At 38.3% G+C, this 20124-nt stretch overlaps 1 protein-coding gene across 3 annotated transcripts in view; it reads right to left on the bottom strand.

Annotated features, from left to right (window-relative positions):
- Positions 1-743: 743 nt before the first annotated feature.
- LOC125452197 (small glutamine-rich tetratricopeptide repeat-containing protein beta-like) overlaps positions 744-20124 on the bottom strand; it is a 118317-nt gene continuing 98936 nt past the window's right edge. For all 3 annotated transcript variants that reach the window (XM_048530321.2, XM_048530313.2, XM_048530331.2), the window contains exons 5-12: positions 18022-18121; positions 16978-17082; positions 16762-16900; positions 14180-14242; positions 9852-9889; positions 9682-9765; positions 5556-5668; positions 744-4222 (exon numbers count right to left, since the gene is read on the bottom strand). In XM_048530321.2, coding sequence (XP_048386278.1) covers positions 5557-5668; positions 9682-9765; positions 9852-9889; positions 14180-14242; positions 16762-16900; positions 16978-17082; positions 18022-18121 — 641 coding nt within the window. In that variant the 3' untranslated portion in view covers positions 744-4222; position 5556. The remainder of the gene's footprint in view (positions 4223-5555; positions 5669-9681; positions 9766-9851; positions 9890-14179; positions 14243-16761; positions 16901-16977; positions 17083-18021; positions 18122-20124) is intronic.

Below are 20124 nucleotides of genomic sequence, written 5' to 3'. Positions count from 1 at the left end.
AACAGTTCTGGGGAAAACAAAGCTAGGTCAACTAACAGAAGTACCATTGATGAAGCTCCAGGCCAGAACTACATATATGCCAGACTATGAACAATGTTCTACAAGATTACGTGAGAGAAGTTTCCTAATGTAAAATATGTACACTTGTTCAGTTGAAGATTACAAACATTAACAATAAATGCCTTTCTTCCCAACTCCAAATATACACACACACAGGTTTGAAGGAAAGGGGTCAGCATTTTAACTGCCAGTGTAAAGATACAGGCATATCAAAAGAATATGTAATCCAATTTGTCCACAATAAAAACAGAAATGTGAAACATTAGCATGAAGAATAAATGAAAAATACTGCAGATGCTGAAAATCTGAAATTTTCTATTCTGAAATGGTATCATACCAGAATTGAAATGTACAATCTGTTTGTTTCTCCACAGATGCAGCCAGACATGCTGGGTTTCTCCAGCATTCTCTGTTTCACATTAGCATGTAGGTTGTTTATACAGTAAATGAAAGTGCTTACAATGGAAGACCTGTTCTAGTGAAGTTACTTAAGAAATATCTTAGTCACTTACAGCAATGTAAAAGGAGAATGTATGCATTTCCCTTACCTTTTGTGCTGGAGCATGTTACCACCTTGTACAGTAATTAATGTGCATGAGGTACAATTGGCTCATTTAAAATGGTAGTGGCACAATGCATACTTCAATTAATTACTGTATCACCTAGGAACTTCGAGTATTCAAACAGTGGAAGTTGGGATGTGCAGTTGTAATGAAAAATAATCTAAAATCTGTTGCAACACAAGATGTTTATAGTGCTTATCCCATGCACTGTTCACATTAAATATATTGCAACACAGGCTTCATATTCAATTGTAAATTTGGTATACTTAAAAAATTTTGTATTGCTGCATTTTTCTTAGTCAATTAAATACTAGACATGAAACAGCAGAGACAGGTCTAATCTAAACTCCAACTATGACTGTTACTAGACCTACAGGCAATGTTCAAACAGATGCCAAGGTTTCCTGTTAAATTTCAGTTCCTGAAGTTCTGCATAATTTTAAGTTTAGAAGTAATCACCAATTCTTACATTTCATATGTTTAGAGTTTTGAGTTTATATTACAAGATAAAATGTTATTGATTATTGTTATACAACAATTGAACAGCATTATTCCATAAATCTTGCAACTGTAAAGACAAAAACAATAAATGATTGAATTAACAACTAACTTGTTACACATTGTTCATGTTAAATAAAAGATGGGGAGACAATTACTCAATTTTTATTAGCAAATATTTACACCATGAAGACAGATCTGCATTACACATTTACTTTAAAAATTTGTGCAAATCTCACTCTAAGTTCATAGCCTTTTGAAAGGGCATTAAGTAAGTGCTTGAAAAGAAAGAGTGTCATTAAAACATAGACAGTTAACAGGAAAGTGAAATTAGACCATGTGGCACCAGTAAAATCTCAATGGAACAAATTATATTTCTGATTTACAGCATTGTATAATTCTAAATTTTTTTTCATTTTATTAGAAACAATTAAAATCCCAAATTAGACAGTTAGTAAAATAAAAGTAGAGTACAGCCAATTAGGGACCAAAATGAGAACTTGCACATTAACGTTAAGGGCATAGCTAAGGTACTAAATAAATACTTTGCATCTGTCTTTACTAAAGATGTTGCTGCTGGAATTATGTTTGAAAAGGAGGTAGTTAAGATACAGGATGGTGTTGCTGAACTGCTGCCCTTCAACCGACCAACAGCCCCTGGTGGTTAGATGGCCATCTTTAAAAGGCTAGCAGTCCTAATGACAACTAATTATTGGCTTGACTCCCATGAAATGCAGTCAAGTATCCCAAAAAGATTAAGGCAGCTTTCTGGCCTGTTATTGGCACCCATAACATAGGCCCATATCAGTGTTTTTAAACTTTACTTACACACATACAAACTAAAAGGCAGCATTCAAAGTTACAAAGCTAACTGTGTAATTGGAAACATGAGTGCTTTTTTAAAAAAAGTCAGAATTGTATACAGTGGGATTCCCCATGGGTCAATATTAGGGCCATTGCTTTTCTTTATGTATATTAATGATCTGAACTCGGATGTACGGGGCACAATCTCAAAACTTGCAGATACAAAATTTACTGCAAGTATTGAGAGCCTTAAGGACGTGGTTAAAAGGCCTGAAAAGGACACTGGCTGGAATTGAAGGCCTTGTGGTAAATGAAACATTGCAGAAAAGTGCTAAGTGATACATTTTTGTAGAAGGGAAGGGGAAAGGCAATACAAACTAATGACGGAAATTCTAATGAGTGCAACAGCAGAGGAATGAGAGGCATATTGTTCAATAAGGCATATGGAATCCTCAGCTTTATAAATACAGAAATAGAGTACAAAAGCAAGAAAGTTATGGAAAACTCTATACAACACTGGTTGGAGTATTACGTTCAAATGAACTATCACAGGAAGTGGTAGATGCAGGTACAGTTACAACAGTTAAAAGGCATTTGGACAGGTACATGAATTGGAAAGATTTAGAGGGATATGGGCCAAATGCAGACATGTGCGACTAGTTTAGTTTGGGGAAACTTGGCTGACATGGACATGTCGGACCAAAGGGTCTGTTTCCATGCTATATGACTCTATTAACTCTATGTAAAGGCATTGGAAAAGGGTAAAAACTATTTATAGAAACATAGGAAATAGTAATAGACCGTCCAGCATCTTGAGAGGGCTCTGTCATTCAATATCATCACGGCTGATCATTCAACTCAGTACCGTCTTCCCATTTTGTCCCCATATATTTTTGATCCCTTTAGCCCTAAGAATGATATCTAACTCCTTGAGGGCATACAAAATTTTGGCCTCGATCACTTTCTATGGCAGTGTTCTACAAGCTGACCAGTCTCTAGATGAAGCAATTTCTCCTCATCTCAGTCCTAAACAGTATACCTTGTATCCTTGAACTGTACCCCTCGGTTCTGAACTCATTGGTTAGTGGGACCATTCATTGTATGTTTACCATGTTTAGTCCTTTTACACAAATGAATAGCTGTAATTCTGTAGAAGGTGCAGCAGCAATAAGTAATTGATTCTGCAGATGAGAAACTTCAACTACATGGGTACGTTCTGCAAGGTAAAGGGCTGTTCTCCTGAAAAAGGTTGACAGGTGACAGAAAAGGTGTGATCAAGATTGTGAGGTGTCTGGATAATGTGGATAGGTCACTCGTCCATTGCTGGAAGGAAAAGAATGAAAGGACACGGATTTAAAGTGGTTAGCATATAAAGCAGAGGTGATGTCAGGATAGACTTTTTTGTGCAATAAGGAATGTCCCAAGTGCATGGTAAAAGCAGATTTAATCTTGGTTTTTGAAAGAAAATTATTCATAGGAAAAGCAATTTATAAAGCTATGGAGTAAAGACAGGCTAGTAGGTTCAGCTGAAATATTCTTGCAGAGAGCTGGCATATATATGACCTGCCAAATTGGCTCCCGTGTTGTGTCTGTTTTATGATTCAATCTATAGCTTCCCTTTTTTTGAGGAGCAGGCAGAGGATGCTAAGGAATAATGGTTACTGGAGAAGTAACATGTCAATGTTAGTATTGTCAATGGAAAATTACCAGATGAGAACTATAATAAAAATTTTAGTTCATCTCAACAATACCCAGGATATTGTTTGAAAGAATGCCCAAGATGCATAATTAAGCATTTGTAGGTATCTCTCCTAGATTCTGAATAAAGTGCAAAATAAGTTGAAATAACTAATACATTAACACTTACTTATTTTCAGTAACTGATTTTCATAACTTGTCAGAATTGCATTTGGACAATGTAATAAGTGTCATATTTCAATGAGCACAACGCTAATCTGTTGCTGTAACAATTCACATTTGTACAATACTGTTAATCCAAGCTTAAAGAATCAAATGTTCAGACTCCAATGACAACTGAAAATGTATTTCTTCACATCAATTAAATTACACACATACTATAGAAACTTATTATATTCTGCAAACATATTATACACAAGCTGTAAAATTGTACAATCTTCTTGCAAATTGTAAACGTTCTCAAATCATCTTAAATTATCTGGTAACTGTGAATTACAGTCTGATGTTCCTGTCTGTTTTGTATAAGCTGTGGCATTCAAAATTGATAAGTACTTGCTCCTGACATCCAACATCTTTGGGATTTCTGATATATGTATTCCCTGTTTGAGCAGAAATATTATGAAAAAACAATTCAAAAATTGGGATGGATATCCTTATAGCAATGTAAGGAGTATGATCAAACTGAAGTCAGCATCAGTAGGCCATGTAACAGTGAAAATTTTGCAGGTCAACAATACTAAAGCTATGCACCCTCTTATTCAGTGTAAAGAGAAAAATACATCTTGTCAGGATAGAACATAGAACATAACAGCACAGTACAGGCCCTTCAGCCCTCGATGTTGTGCCGACCTGTCATACCGATCTCAAGCCCATCTAACCTACACTATTCCACGTACGTCCATATGCTTGTCCAATGATGACTTAAATGTACTTAAAGTTGGCAAATCTACTACCGTTGCAGGCAAAGCGTTCCATTCCCTTACTACTCTGAGTAAAGAAACTACCTCTTACATCTGTTCTATATCTTTCACCCCTCAATTTAAAGCTCTCCCCCCTCGCGCTCGCCATCACCATCCTAGGAAAAAGGCTCTCCCGATCCAACCTATCTAACCCTCTGATTATTTTATACGTTTCAATTAAGTCACCTCTCAACTTTCTTCTCTCTAATGAAAACAGCCTCAAGTCCCTCAGCCTTTCCTCGTAAGACCTTCCCTCCATCCCAGGCAACATCCTAGTAAATTCTCCTCTGCACCCTTTCCAAAGCTTCCACATCCTTTTTATAATGCGGTGACCAGAACTGTACGCAATACTCCAAGTGTGGCCGCACGAGAGTTTTGTACAGCTGCAGCATAACCTCTTGGTTCCGGAACTCGATCCCTCTATCAATAAAAGCTAAAACACTGCATGCCTTCTTAACAGCCCTGTCAACCTGGGTGGCAACTTTCAAGGACCTGTGTACATGGACCCTGAGATCTCTCTGGTCATCTACACTACCAAGAATCTTACCATTAGCCCTGTACTTTGCCTTCTGGTTACTCCTACCAAAGTGCATCACCTCACACTTGTCTGCATTAAACTCCATTTGCCACCTCTCTGCCCAGCTCTGCAGCTTATCTATGTGTCTCTGCAATCTACAGCATCCTTCGTTACTATCCACAACTCCACCGACCTTAGTGTCGTCTGAAAACTCCACCGACCTTAGTGTTGTCTGCATACCTCATATGATCATCATTTAGCATTTCATGCTGAAATTTCATTTGATTTTATATATCTACAAAAATGAGATTTTAGGTTGTATAACAATAATGTCATCCATATACCAAACAAAATTGTAGAATTTAAGCGACTTTGTATCTCTACAAGTATATTTTAAATTTGATAATTTCATGGGTGCTCAGTTTAGATAATCAACAAAGAACGGTTACCACTCACATCACGAGTGATCTTCATTGCTGCCACTGAATGATCGGGATCGGATCTGGTTTCTCAACTGTTCTATTAGCTCTGGATTCTCTTCCTGCATCTGCTGTGCAAATTGCTGTCCTCTAGACAAAACAGATACGTAGTTAACTAAGAAAGGACATTTTATACAATTTTGAAACATTTCTGTTGATAGAATTGTAGGGTAGTGCAATTAATAAAATAAAAACATGCAAAAGGGCGGCACGGTGGCTCAGTGGTGAGCACTGCAGCCTCACAGTGCTGGGGTTTGATTCCCGCCTCGGGCAACCGTCTGTGTGGAGTTTGCACAATTCTCCCCGTGTCTGTGTGGGTTTCCTCTGGGTGCTCCGGTTTCCTCCCACAGTCCAAAGATGCGCAGGTTAGGTAGATTGGTCATGCTAAATTGCCTGTGGTGTTCAGGGGTGTGTGGGTTATTGGGGGGATGGGTCTGGGTGGGATGCTTCAAGGGGTGGTGTGGGCTTGTTGGGCCGAAGGGCCTGTTTCCACACTGTAGTGAATCTAATCTAATCTAAAAGGAAAATGCATCAGCCCCCCAAGAATGAGGCTGAGGAACTAATAATGGGGAGCAAGGAAATGGAAGAGGAGTTGAATGTGTACTTTGCATCGGTCTTCATGGTTCAAGACATGATCAATAATTCAAAAAGGGGGAAAAAGAAATAAATACAATAATTATCACTACAGAAAAAAGTACTCAGGAAACTAACAGGGGTAAAGGCCAATAAGTACCCTTGAATTGATAGATTGCATCCTAGGATATTAAAAGAAGTTCTGGCAAAACGAACTGGTAGTGACTCTTCAAGATTCCTGAATTTTCAGCAACTTCAATTTTGCTTGGATTATTTGACGGCTCACATGGTTAAAAAGGTGCATGGATATCAACTCTCCACTTCTGTCTTGTATTTCTACCGAGGGTTGTCTTGAAGACTGGAGTAGAGTGGTCCTTGAATACTGTGCTCAAATTTGAAGCAAGTGTTTGATGGATTAAGCTACCTGGGAGGAACTACTGATAGGAAAGTAATTTTTTGGCTTGCAAGAGTAACGTAAGCTTAGTTATATTTGAGGTCACAGGAAAAAGCTGGGCAAGGTAAAAACAAAGGAGAAACAAGGCTGGTTTCATTGAAGAGAAGCTGCAGCTTAAAAAAATAACAGTTTTTTTTTAAAATTGGAAGCATTTAACTGTGAAACTGTCTTTGCCAGTCCTGGAAATACACTAATAGCTAATCTATAGCCTGCCTGTCCTCTGTTTCCAATGCAAAACAGAATTCAGCAGTTACATAAAATGGACTGAATATTCACTTCCTATTTATTCATGGAATGCAAACATTTCAGGTAAGGAAACTTATACTGTCATTACCCAAATACCCTCAGAAGGTTGTTAGTGGCTTGATTTTTTGAACCGCTGCAGTCTATGCAGTTAATTTATTTTTAAAGTGCTATCAGGATGGGAGTTCCAGAATTTTGATTCAGTACTAAAGAAGGAACAATGATATATAATCAAGTCAGGATGTCAGATGACTTTGAGGGAATTGTGCAAGCAGTGGTGTTCCACAGATCTGCTACCCTTGTCCTTCTAGATAGCAGATGGCAAGGTATTGGAAGGTGCTGTCAAAGGAGTCTTGGTGAGTTGCTGCAGTACATCTTATCAATTGTACCTACTTTTGCAACTTCTACTGGTGGTAGAGCGAGTGAATGCTTAAGGTAGTGAATGAGGTACCAATCTAGCAAACTGCTTCACCCTAAATAGTATCAAATTCCTTAAATATCTTTGCCAGCACTCAAACTGACAAGATTTGATGAAAGGCAGGTGGATAAAAGTTTTGAAGTTTAGATTTTGAAACAGTGACATTTGGATATTGATTATTTTTGTAAAGAATTTGTTTGAAATAAAATCAAGGTCAGGAGTTCTTGTGGAACAGTGACCTAATCTAGCATTGCTTAGAAAGCATATCTATATGACCCCCGAAGTGTCAATGGAAATATTTATATTGTGATGGTTTAGGATAGGTAGAGTAAATATGGAAAGCCATCAACTTGTTTTCAGTTTAGAATAATCAATGTGTTTAGTTTAGAAAAATACAGAGGCTGCAAGTTTTTAGGTCAGTTCACAGGAGACCAGACTGAGTTCAGAAACAAATATACTTTCTCTCTTAGAAAGAAAATTTTCAGAGCAGTTAAGCAAATAAGTTATCTTTACAGAAGTTTAGTTTGTGCAGTTTCCAGAAGGCAGCTTTGGTTAGAAACTTACAAATTATTAGAAACTGGGATAGTTTAAGACCTCAGTTTTATGGGTGTTCACGTAAGAAGATTCTACAGTTCACAGGAAAGAAATGGGGGAGAATCAATTAATAATTTCATACAGAGGTAAATTCTTTGGACTTGAATTGATAGCGTGGGAGATAGGTTAAAAGTTTGTTTTGCTGTGCCTTTTGATTTTTTTCTAAACTGTTCTCTAAATCTGCACAGCTTGGTTATAATTTATTTCTTTGTGTAATAAAATTTACTATTAAAGAACTGTGCACTCGTGTGTATATTTCAGTGACACCCCAGATGTGTGGTTCATGCGTGTGGAAAAGGGTTGAGGAGCCATACATACACTACCCACTCTCTGACCTGTACTTTTAACTGCAATTGGTCTAGCTGCTTTTCTGGTCAATGTTAACCCTAGTGATGGTGGACAATTCAGTTAATTGGTGGATAAGGCTCTATGAACATCTCCATGTTCAATGACATTGGGGCCTAACATACAAAAAAGGACAAGATTGAAGCATTTTTAAACTAACTCTGTCTCCTTTTGAAGTCTCCATAACATCACAGAAGCTAATCTTTATTTGCTCTCACTTGGGGAGGTGACGGTCTAGTGGTATTATCAGTGGAATGTTAATCTCAAGACTCAGTAATGTTCTGGGGACCTGGGTTCAAATCTTTCCATGGTAGATGGTGGAATTTGAATTCAATAAAAAAAATCTGGAATTAAGAGTCCAATGATGGCTATGAATACATTGCTGATTGGTGAAAAAAAAATCCATCTGGTACATAATGCCCTTTAGGGAAGGAAACTCCTTTCTTACCTGATCTGGTCTACATGTGACTCCAGATCCACAGAAATGTGGTTGACTCTTTGCTGCCCTCTGGGCAATTAGGGATGGGCAATAAATGCTACCCAGTCAGCAAGCCCTTCATCTTGTGAATGAAGAAAAAAACGACTAATTCTGTTGGTAAGCTGGCTGATGAGACTTCAGTTCTATTTTCTGTTGACTGTTTTTTCTCATTCAATGATGCTGATTGAAGTGATACATCCCAAGTCAGGGACCAGTATTAACAACTGATGTTGTTGTATGGGAAGTTCCAAGAACCAGAAGACCAAACCACCACTGAACAAGGGAAACGCCAGCACAAGAGGATGCCTCAAACTCCTGGCAATGGTGCTGTCTCCTATAACCCTCCAGGTTCTTCAATATTCCTCCACCCCTCAGATATTTATCCTCTTCACAGGCATATTAAATATTAGTTTCTACCTCAGTGGCCAGGTGATGAAAAAGGCCAAGCAGCATCAACAAAGCTGATATTTTGGGTTAGGACCTTTTTTCAGAAAGATTTCTGAAGAAGGGTCCCAACCCGAAACATCAGCTTTCCTGTTCCTCTGATGCTGCCTGGCCTGCTGTGTTCTTCTAGCTCCACACTTTGTTATCTCTACATTCAAGCACTGATTTGTTGGTGGCCAAATATTAGAATGTACCAGTCAAAAATATGAGCATCATCTGTATCTGTGCATTTTAAAAGTACTTTAAGAGATTCAAAACTGCCATTAGGCATTTGTGGGTTATATTGTGCAAACAGGTCAATCAAATTATTATGCAATTATAGAACATATAGCTTTCATTCAGTCTTGTGGCTCTTCATAAACTGCATGAGCTATAGTTCTGCATTTTATTTATTCGAGATACTGGATTAAAGTAGTATTTGTAACTCAACAGAAATACCTAGTAGTTGACTCTCAGATATAGCTAATATTGAAAAATTATAATGCAGAATATTGAGTTATGAAAATTATAAGTCAACGTTTACATTGTCAAAGGTTACAAGTACAACTACTTACGCTTGTATAAGGCTGCCCATATCTGTAAGACCTCCAACACCTGCTGCAGGACCACTAATCGCATTAGACATCATTCCTGATATTCTGTTCATAATACAAACATATATTGAAAAATATTCAGTTAAAATGTTTTTTATGTAAATTTATAAAAAATGAAAAATATAACTTACAGTTGTTGTAACTGGGGGTTCTGCATCAAGCTTGCAGCCTAGGAGAAAAAAGCAGCAGTATTAAGTATGAACTAAGTGTTTAGAATCATAAAAAAATTTGAGAAGTCAGTCTTTTTCATAAACCAATTTTTGTTCTAATTAAAAATCTCCCTTAGTATGACATATTAAAGGAAAAATAGTTCTTACTTCCTCCAATCACCTTCTAGTCATCTCTGACATGACTTCACTGTCTTATTTTACACTATTTTTCTATGTGTAATCCTACATTCTTCTATAATAACTTTCATTCCCCTTGTCATTCTGAAAATTTTTACAGTTTCTGTCTCCCACAACAAATTTTCCCCCTTTTTATTGTCGCCTTCTACAACTGAACACTAATTATATTCAAGACTGAGACAGACATTTTTCATCTGTAAGGGAATCAAGAGTTATGGGAAAAGGCAGAAAAGTGGAGTTGAGGGTCATCAGGTCAGCAATGACCATACTGAATGGCAGAGATATCGCATGGCTTAATTGTTTACTTCTGCTTCTACAGCACATGGTCTTATTATTTTGTTCCATTGATTACTGCCCAGCCTTCTAGCCCAAAGTTAAGTTCAACTCAGAATTATACAAGATCAAAACCACAATTTTAAAAACTGTTTATGTAGTCACACTATTTATTGTATGGTTAATTTAGTTAAGTTGTTGATCAATAGTAACTCCTAGGATGTCAACGGTGCGGAATTCAGTGATGGTAGTGCTATTGAATGTAAAAGAGTGATGGTAAAACTTTCTCTCATTGGAGATGGTCATTGACTGGCTGTGTGAAATAAATGATACTTGCTACTTTTTAGCTCAAGACTGAATGTCAACCAAGTCCTGCCGCACATAGTTACTGAAACAGACGATGTCTAAGAACCACAAATGTTGTGCAATAAGCACTGAGCATTCCCACTTCTGATCTTATGAAAGGCAGCTGTTGTGGTTGGAGGGTTGGCAGTTGGGGGCAGGCTGGGGGAATATTGTGAGGGAGGAAATTGATAAAGTAGCTGAAAGTGATTGGACATAGGGCACTGCCCTGAGGAACTCTTGCAGTTATGTCCTTGGGCTGAGATAATTAAACTTCAACAAACAGAAGCATCATCCATTGTGGTAGGTATGACACCAGACAGAGTTTTCCCCTTTTTCCCATTGACTGCAGTTTTACGAGGTCTCCTTAATGTCAAACTCAGTCAAACGCTGCTTTGATGTCAAGGACTGTCAGTGTCATTTCTGCAGTTTAGTTCTTTTGTTCATGCTTAGGCCTTTGCTGTCAATAGGTCAGAAGCTGATTGGCCATGCAGAATCCAAATTAACACCAGCAAGGTGGTATTCCCTTACAAGTGCCCTTTGACCTCGCTGTCGACAACCACATCCATCACTTTGCTAATGATTGAGCAGATGATTTAGATGAGGGAACAAAATGTAACATCTCCAAGTTTGTAGATGACACCAAGTTGGGTGGAAGGGTGAACTGTGATGAGGATGCTGAGATCTTTCAACATGATCTTGTCAGGTTGGGCGAGTGGGCACATCAAGGGCTGAAGCAGTATAATTTGGATAAACGTGAGGTTATTCACTTCGGAAGCAAAAACAACAAAGCAGATTATCATCTGAATGTCTATAAATTGGGAAAAGGGAGTGTGCAGCAGGGCCTGAGCGTCCTTGTGCTCCAGTCGTTGAAGGCAAGTGTGTAGTAGAGAAGGCAAATGGTATGTTGGCTTCCTTGCAAGAGGTTGAGTACAGGAGCGGGGATGTGTTGCTGCAGTTATAAAGGGCCTTGGTGAGGCCACACTTGGAATATTATGTGCAGTTTTGGTCTCCTTTTCTGAGGAAGGATGCTCTTGCTCTCGAGGGAGTGCAGCAAAAGTTTATCAGGTTGATTTGGGAGCTGACGTATGAAGAGAGATTAGATTAGATTAGCTAATTTACAGTGTGGAAACAGGCCCTTCAGCCCAAGTCCACATCGCCCCTCGAAACATCCCACCCAGACCCATCCCCCTATAACCCACGCACCCCTGAACACTACGGGCAATTTAGCATGGCCAATCCACCTAACCTGCACATCTTTGGACTGTGGGAGGAAATCCACGCAGACAGAGGGAGAACGTGCAAACTCCACAGACAGTCGCCCGAGGCTGGAATTGAACTTGGGTCCCTGGTGCTGTGAGGCTGGAGTGCTAACCACTGAGCCACCGTGCACCCACAAATTGACTAGGTTGGGATTGTTTTCGCTAGAGTTCAAATGAATGAGAGGGTTCTCATAGAGACTTATAAAATTCTAACAGGACCGGACAGAGTAGATGCAAAGATGATGTTCCTGATGGACGGCGTATCCAGAACCAGGGGTCACAGTATGAGGATTCGGGCTAGACTATTCAGGACAGAAATGAGGAGATATTTCTTCACCCAAAGAGTGATGAGCCTGTGCAATTCATTACCACAGGAAATAGCTGATGCCAAAACACAGACTGTATTCAAGAGATGGCTAGTTATAGCATTTGGGGCAAATGGGATCAAAGGTTATGAGGAAAAAGCAGGATTAGGCTATTGAATTGCATGATCAGCCATGACCATGAAGACTGGCAGAGCAGGTTCAAAGGGCCATGTGGCTTCCTCCTGCTACTAGGAGACCGAAAGGGTGGTTGTGAAATGGTATTTGTCTGCTTTCTGTGCGCAGACATGCTTGGACAATTTTCCACATTGTTGGGTAGATGCCAGTATTCTATGCCATACTAAAGCTGCTTGTCCACAGGCATTGCTAGCCCCAGAACACAGATCTTCAGTACTATTAGAGAATTTTGTCCAGACCTACAGCCTTTGGAATATCTGATGCCTTCAGAAGTTGCTTGGTATCATATAGAGTGAATCGAATTGGCAGAAGATTTGCATCTGTGATACGGGGGTCTTTGTGGCAATGCAGAGATGGATTATCCACTCGGCACTTCTCCTGAAGGTGAATGCAAATACTTCAGTTTTGTTTTTGTACTGATGTTCTGGGCTCTCTTTGCGTTCACAATGGGGATATTTATGATGCCTCATCATTGTTTAATTGTCCACTACCATTCATGACTGAATTTGGTAGGATTGCAGAGCTTAGAGCTGATCACGGGGTTGCGTGATTACTTAACCTTCCTTATCACATACTGCTTCTACTGTTTGGCACGCAAATGGTTTTATATTGTAGGCGTAAATTTCCCAATCCAGTGTAAATTCTATGTTCTTGCCAACTCCAATCTTAACATGGAATAGTACTGATTCATTAGCCAATGGGGTGGCTGTGGATGGTAAATCAGCAGGTGGTTTCCTTGCCCACGTTTGTCCTGATGCTAAAGGATTTCATGGCTCCAGAATCAATGTGAAGACTCTTACAGCAACTCTCTCCAAGTTGGAACCCATTATGTTGCCACCATCTCTGCCAGGTCAGTCCTGTTGTTGGGACATGACATTAGCAGGGTCTGTGGTGTTGGTGTCCTCAGGTATAATTCTGATTATGGATATGGCAAGGTGTTACCTAAACGCTTCCAATTTTTGCATTATCCCTGAAAGTTTAAGGAGGATTTTGCAGCATTGCCAGGGCTGAGTTTTACATTGCTTATGGTGTCTAGGTTGAATGGGTGGTCTGTCCAGTTTCATTCCTTTCTTTATAATTTGTCGCAGTTTTTGTTAAACAACTGAGCATCACTGTTTTTGGGTGACCCACCTTAAATCCTGATCCTCCAAAAGCCACAAGTTAAAACTTTCCCTGTGTTTAAATCCTTTCTTGGCTATCCTCTACCTATGACTAGACCTCAGCTAGCTCAACACCACTTACCATTCCTTCAACTCTAGTCTCTTAAATATTCTCCAACCCCTTTACCTTACCGTTGAAGAATTTACTCTCAATTATTTGTCTCCTAAATTCCCTTCCCAATTATTATATCTCAGAGCTCTCTTCATATTTAACAATTTTCTTTAAACACATCTATTCAATTACATTTTTGATCAACCCTCCTAATGTTGCTTTTCCCCAAAATCAATTCTGTCTGTGATATGCCCTGGAGTATTTTCTAGATTAAAGGTGATATGCAAATATAGTAGTTATTGTTCACTCACTGCCCCAAAGGGCTGGTAACAAAAGAAAAACCCAAATTGAAGAGGGAGGAGGAGAAGGGAGAAGAAAGTCAACCCTTCTTTCTCATTTTTCCTTTATAAAGCAAACAAATCTTCCTAGCTACCTAATGCCATCATATGAGATTGAGCCATAATTAATATTATAAAGTTTGTTATTGGTATGTTTTGGACAACCTTATTTTACTCACACTTACCATACTTACAAAACTTGGATTATTCAGTAAACTTGCTAAATCAAATCCCAAACCAGCTCCTGTCTGTAGGTACAGAAATCACTTATAATTACACTGTTATCATCAATCATTATAAATTAAACAAACTGTAGGTAATCAAGTTTTAGATAATATTAAAAATAGAAAGAAATTATGAACAAACAATGCAATGACATGCTTGGTTTCTAGTCATAATTAGTATTAAATTGATATTTAGCAACTATAATAGTCTATTGTTCACACTGAATGCTATATTAAGTTGCCGCAATTGCATTATTGTTTGTTGACATGGTTCTGACCTATTTCACAGTGTGAGCATTATCATTGTGAAGTAACTGAATAGTTTTGTTCAGTCAGCATAGCTGCAGATTTAGCGCTAAATCATTTCTTACAATAATGAGGTTTATAAGGTTTTATTTTGGGACTGTAACTTTTACTGAAGGTAAAGTGAAGGGCTGCCATGATCTGCGTCTGACAGCAGGCTTGGTTGGGGTGGCTGTTAAAGATTTAAGGATTTCCTGGATTTGCAGAAAAAAAATCTTTAAATTTACTCATGGGATGTGAGCATTGATGGCTAGGCTGCAATTTAATGCTCAGTCTTAACTGTCCTTGAGAAGATGGTGGTGAGCTGCCTTATTGAACCATTGCAAACCACAGTTTAAGGTGTTCACATTTGAGGACCAAATTCAGCAGCATGAGAGTACAGTTAAATTGCTATGGTGCTGAGAGTGTGATGTTGTAAATAGTTATGTTCTTGTTGTAATATCTAGATCATAAGTCGATGTTTTCAATATAATTTTCCAGAATTAAAGTGTTAAATGGAAACAAATTGGTTAAAGAACCAGGTTAGAGACAAAAAAAAATGGTAGATGCTGGAATCCAAGGTAGACAAATATGTGGCTGCAAGCTAGGCAGCATCTGGAGGAGGAGAAGTAGTCAACATTTTGGGTATTACCTCAGGACTAGATGTGGGGTACAGGGTGCTGCCGGGGATAAAGAGGGGCCGGGGTGGGGGTAGAAGAGGGTAGTGGAATGGTGATATCCACTTATCACCACCATTCTGCTACCCTCTGCCCCATCCTTCTTTATCTATAGCTTCCCCCACCCTCAAATCCAGTACTGAAGAAGGGTAATACCCGAAACATGGACTTCTCCTCCTCCAGATGCTGCCTAACTTGCTGCGTTTTTTTTAGCCTCCTGTTTGTCTCCCTCAGTTAAGTAAATAGTTTGATTCATGTATATGCAAGTAGCAGGTTTGGGCTGATTATATTTCCAAAGTAACTTCTGTTTATCTTACATATGACCAGTAGTTGATGTGTTATATACATTAACAATGGACGAGCTATTTTGTAAAACAGCCAGAAGGTTTCTAATTATTTAGCAAAGGATGAAAACTATGTAAGTATCCCATGAAAAGGTGGTAAAAGGCAGTTGGTCAACAAGTTCTGAAGATAGGTTATAAAACTCCTATTGAGGATATAAATTATTCATATGGGTTAATACATTGGTCAAGACTTTTACCTTTGTTGAAAGTAAAATAAATGCATTTGAAGTTCTGTTTGAACCATTGCACAGTAAGCCAAATTGTTGTGGAGTTTAAAACGTTCTTCTGTTTAATTTGTCTTGTCACAGAAGGCAGTCATGGTTTTGGTTAGTGCAGAGGCAGCTCACTAAGATTGGAAAGCCAAAGATGATGAATCTTAGGCCTGCGTTAAGTAGGAAAAATATTAATTTCATTCTTCACCACACATAATATGGGTAAGGGCTTTAACTCGGTTTGTAATTCACGAGTGGGAAGAAATTGGAAGATTTGCCTAACTTGAAAGTAGAGAAAGAAGTCTACAGAATGCTTTATAGTAAAAACCAGCAGTCTATGGCTGTTTTGAAGAGAGTTTGGAAGATTATCATGAGCCATAAATGTGAAAGACAGGTCTAGGGTTAAAAGTTACCCGGCTGGGATTGGAAAGGGATATAAGTAAACTCTTAGGAGCTACAAAGCACTTTAGACTGGAACTTAGGAGTAGGAATAGAGGCCTTTTGAGCCCCTTTTGTTCATTCAACAAGAAGGGGGAAGTTGCACTCTGCAGTTTAATGTAGAAGCTGTCCACAAAGTCAGTGTTCAGTTTAAAGTACTTTAGCATTTTGTTTCAATATAATTCATTTATGCCATTTTTCAGCTATGAACAAGATGTTTGAAGTTCTTTGTAACAAATTCTAAGAGCCATCTAAAAAGTACAATTCTTCACTTTCTGAAAATAAATGATGGATATCTTAGGATTTCCACATTTTTACTTATAACATATATGCACCAAATGCACTGTGTTAATTGATAGTATCCCAAAGAACTCTCAGTTTGCCCCAAATTACCAGTCAATCATCCATTTATAATGAGCTGGAGATTCACAACTTTCAAAATGTTACTTGCATTTGAACCGGCAAGAAATAACATGAGAAAACATGTACATTTTGACGATGTGGAAAACCTAGAGGTGAAAATTTTACCTTTAAGCTAGATAAATTAGAATGCATCACATGGACTGTAAATTCACCAGAACACCACTTACTGGGCTTGATGCTTCTCCGATTTTCTGTTCCGCGAGTTTCAGATTTGATTTAAAAGTGCCATTTTCAGGGTCCAATTCTACAGCCTTTTTGTAATAAGTAATTGCTTCTGAATGCTTATTCAAAGAAGTCAATGCTAAACTGAAAAACAAAAATAACTTTCAGATCTTCAAAAAAAGATTATTCTCTCAATGAATATGAAAGCTGTGACTACATACCCCATCCTTCCATAAGCTTTGCTATAGTCTGGGTCAATGGCTATTGCCCTCTTGCAATCCTCTATTGCTGCAGTATAATTATTAAGTTTGCTCTGAGCAGCAGCCCTAAACAAATTAAGTTGAATTTTAGTGTAGGAACTCTGATTAAAAAAAAAATTAAGTTATATTCAGAATTAGATAGAAAATGAAACTATTATTTGCCAAAATGTACTGTTTAAAGATTTTAGTATTTATCAAATAGTAACTTATCATGAATAAAACTTCTGTAACAGTTTATAACCCAAAGAAGCATAGCCACACAAAATACATAAATGTCGGCAAAATCGAAACAAGTTACGTCAGGATGATCCTCTACAAATATTTTGTTGATCAATGATTTTAAAAGATATAGTTCACATTAAATAAAAAGCAATTAGCCAATCACATAGCATTGTTACAAACATTTGAGATATTTGTTAAACATTCTTTCACTGCATTTATCATTTTTTGAAGATCACCAAATCTCTCAGTTTAATATCTAGATAAAGATCAAAATTATTATTCGATAGTCTTACCATAGAAATAACATATATTATGTAACCGAATTGCACTCAATCCAATCATGTCATTTTAAAGCATTAGAATATAACATTCATATAATAAAAGCAAACCAACATTACGTTAACTGTCATTACACTTACCTATTCTATTACATAGTGTGGATACACAAAAAAAATTCAAGTTTTATTGAAACAGTGGTTACTTCAATAATGTAAAACAGATTGTAAAAACAGTGAATGTAAAGCTTTTACTCAATCTCAGGGTTCCAGTAACTTGAAATGAGGGGTGGAGGACATATTCTTCGTGTCAAGTGTGATAAAATGCTAAATTTGTTGAAAAAGCACATGACAGTTTTGATGCATAAAGCAATAAGTCTTCCCCGAGATCTGTTGAATCAATTTTACAATTGCCTTTCCAGTGACACATACTGTTTTAATCTTTGTGAATTTAATTAGGCTGAAACAGATAAATCAATACGAATTAGACAGCAGAAAGAGTTATTACCGGTTACAAAAGTAGACGGCATTATTTGGGTCCAATTCAATTGCTTGAGTATAAGAGTCTATAGCAGCTCTGTAATTCTCCTCTTTTATATAGTTGTTGCCTGAATATTTGAACAAACACAAATTGGGAGTTAAATCATTCACGTGTTTGAAAATATACTGTCATTCCTTTTTTTATTATTTTATTTACTTTCAATTACATAGCACCAGGGTATCCCAAATTGTAGGGACAAAATTTGGGGATGACAGCTCACAAACAAAGACCATGGAGTGGTAGGCAGGAGAAAGTGAGAGAGAGAAAATGCTGAACATGGACCATGCTCATTGGCTGCTGTGGATACTGGATTGACAGGCCAATCTGAAAACAAAAATGGTCAAAGGAGAGTTCTGTGGCCCTTCAATTTGCTCTGGAGTTACAGGTCTTTCAGTGCTGCAGTTGGCTTTCCTCTGTCCTCTAGGACAGAGGAAATTTCATCCAGGATTGTTTTCTTTTGGAGTTTAAAAGTTCCAAAAACAAAGGCTTAGCAAACAGGCAGAACGAGAGACAGGGTGAGATGGACTTCAGGACAGCAGCCTGCACCAAATGTTTCACATGATGAGATTTATGAGACAGGATCGGCATAGCCCGTCTCTGGAAGAAAAACAGCAATTGGGTCAATGGGCTGAGGAGTGGTAGATGGAATTCAACTTGGATAAATGCAAGGTATTGCATTTTGGCAAAACAAATGAGGCTAAGACTTATACAATTAATGGTAGGGCCCTGTATGGTGTTTAGAACAGAGAGACCAAGGGGTTCAGGTACATAATTCTTTGAAATTTCCATCACAGGTGGACTGTGTGGTTAATAACACATTTAGCATGTTTGCCTTCATTGCTCAGCCCTTTGAGTATAGGAGTTGGTTTGTGATGTTGTATAGGACGTTTGTGAAGCCTCATCTGGAGTACTGCTGTTGGAAAGATATTATTAAATTGGAGATGGGTCAGGAAAAATTACCAGGATGTTGCCAGGAATGGAAGGTTTAAGTTATAAAAATAGGCTGGATAGTCTGGGGCTTTTTTCACTGGAGCATAGGAGGTTGAGGGGTGACTTTAGAGAGGTCAATATAAAATCATGAGGGGCATAGATAAAGTGAATAGCAAGGGTCTTTATCCTATGGTGGGAGAGTTCAAAACTAGGCAGCATCTTTATAAGGTGAGAGGAAAAATATTTAAAAAGGGCATGAGAGGCAACAATTTTATACAGAGTAGTTCATATGTGGAATGAACTGCCAGAGGAAATGGTGAATACAGGTATGATTACACCTTTTAAAAGACATTTGGATAAGTATATGAACAGAGAAGGTTGAGAGAGATATGGGCCAAATGCAAGCAAGTGAGACTAGTTTGGTTTGGAAACACGTTTGGTGTGAACTCGTTGTACTAAAGGATCTGTTTTCATGCTGTATGACTATGAGTGGAAGAACGACAGACAGAATGAATGATGATTTATTATCACATGTATTTTACAGTGAAAAATTTAGTAAATTAGTGAAATGTTTCCACTGTCGCCAGTGCCATTTTGAATAATTTAGGAATAAAAAAGTCCATAATCCTTTCACCATCGCTCTGCCACTACCAGTGCCAGGTCCAACCAATAAAGTCACCACTACTCAGGTGCCGTCTTTCACCACTGGGCCTACCTGACATCAGCTCCACTGATGCCTGGTACTATGCTTGCCCGTCAACCAGCCACCTCTTTGAAGACACTTCCAGAGTCAGGCTCTGTGCTCACCAGCTACCCTGGCTCCATCTGCCAGGGTCCTGCTCTGGCTCACTAGCTGCTTTGGCATCATCCACCAGAGTCTCATTCTGGGCTCAGCAACCGCCACCAAATTTGAGGGCTCCCCGAACACCAGCATTGAGGGGCCGAATCCAGTAGACGCAAGGTCTGGCACACCGTCACTCTGAGCCACAGAGGGCTGACTGAGTGCCAAAAATAGCTGCTCTATAGATCCTAGGAGTATTATTTTTCAGTTTAAAGCATGATCAGCAAGTGTTTGCAAATACCAAGAAGCTAAGCTAACCACTGGTATTAACGAATAAAAACGTTAATTTTTTGCATTCT

The sequence above is a fragment of the Stegostoma tigrinum genome, chromosome 1 (genome assembly GCF_030684315.1).
Source record: "Stegostoma tigrinum isolate sSteTig4 chromosome 1, sSteTig4.hap1, whole genome shotgun sequence".
In the NCBI taxonomy this organism is placed as follows: Eukaryota; Metazoa; Chordata; class Chondrichthyes; order Orectolobiformes; family Stegostomatidae; genus Stegostoma; species Stegostoma tigrinum.
The sequence above is the reverse complement of the archived record's forward strand: the minus strand, read 5'-3'. Positions and strand labels throughout refer to the sequence as shown.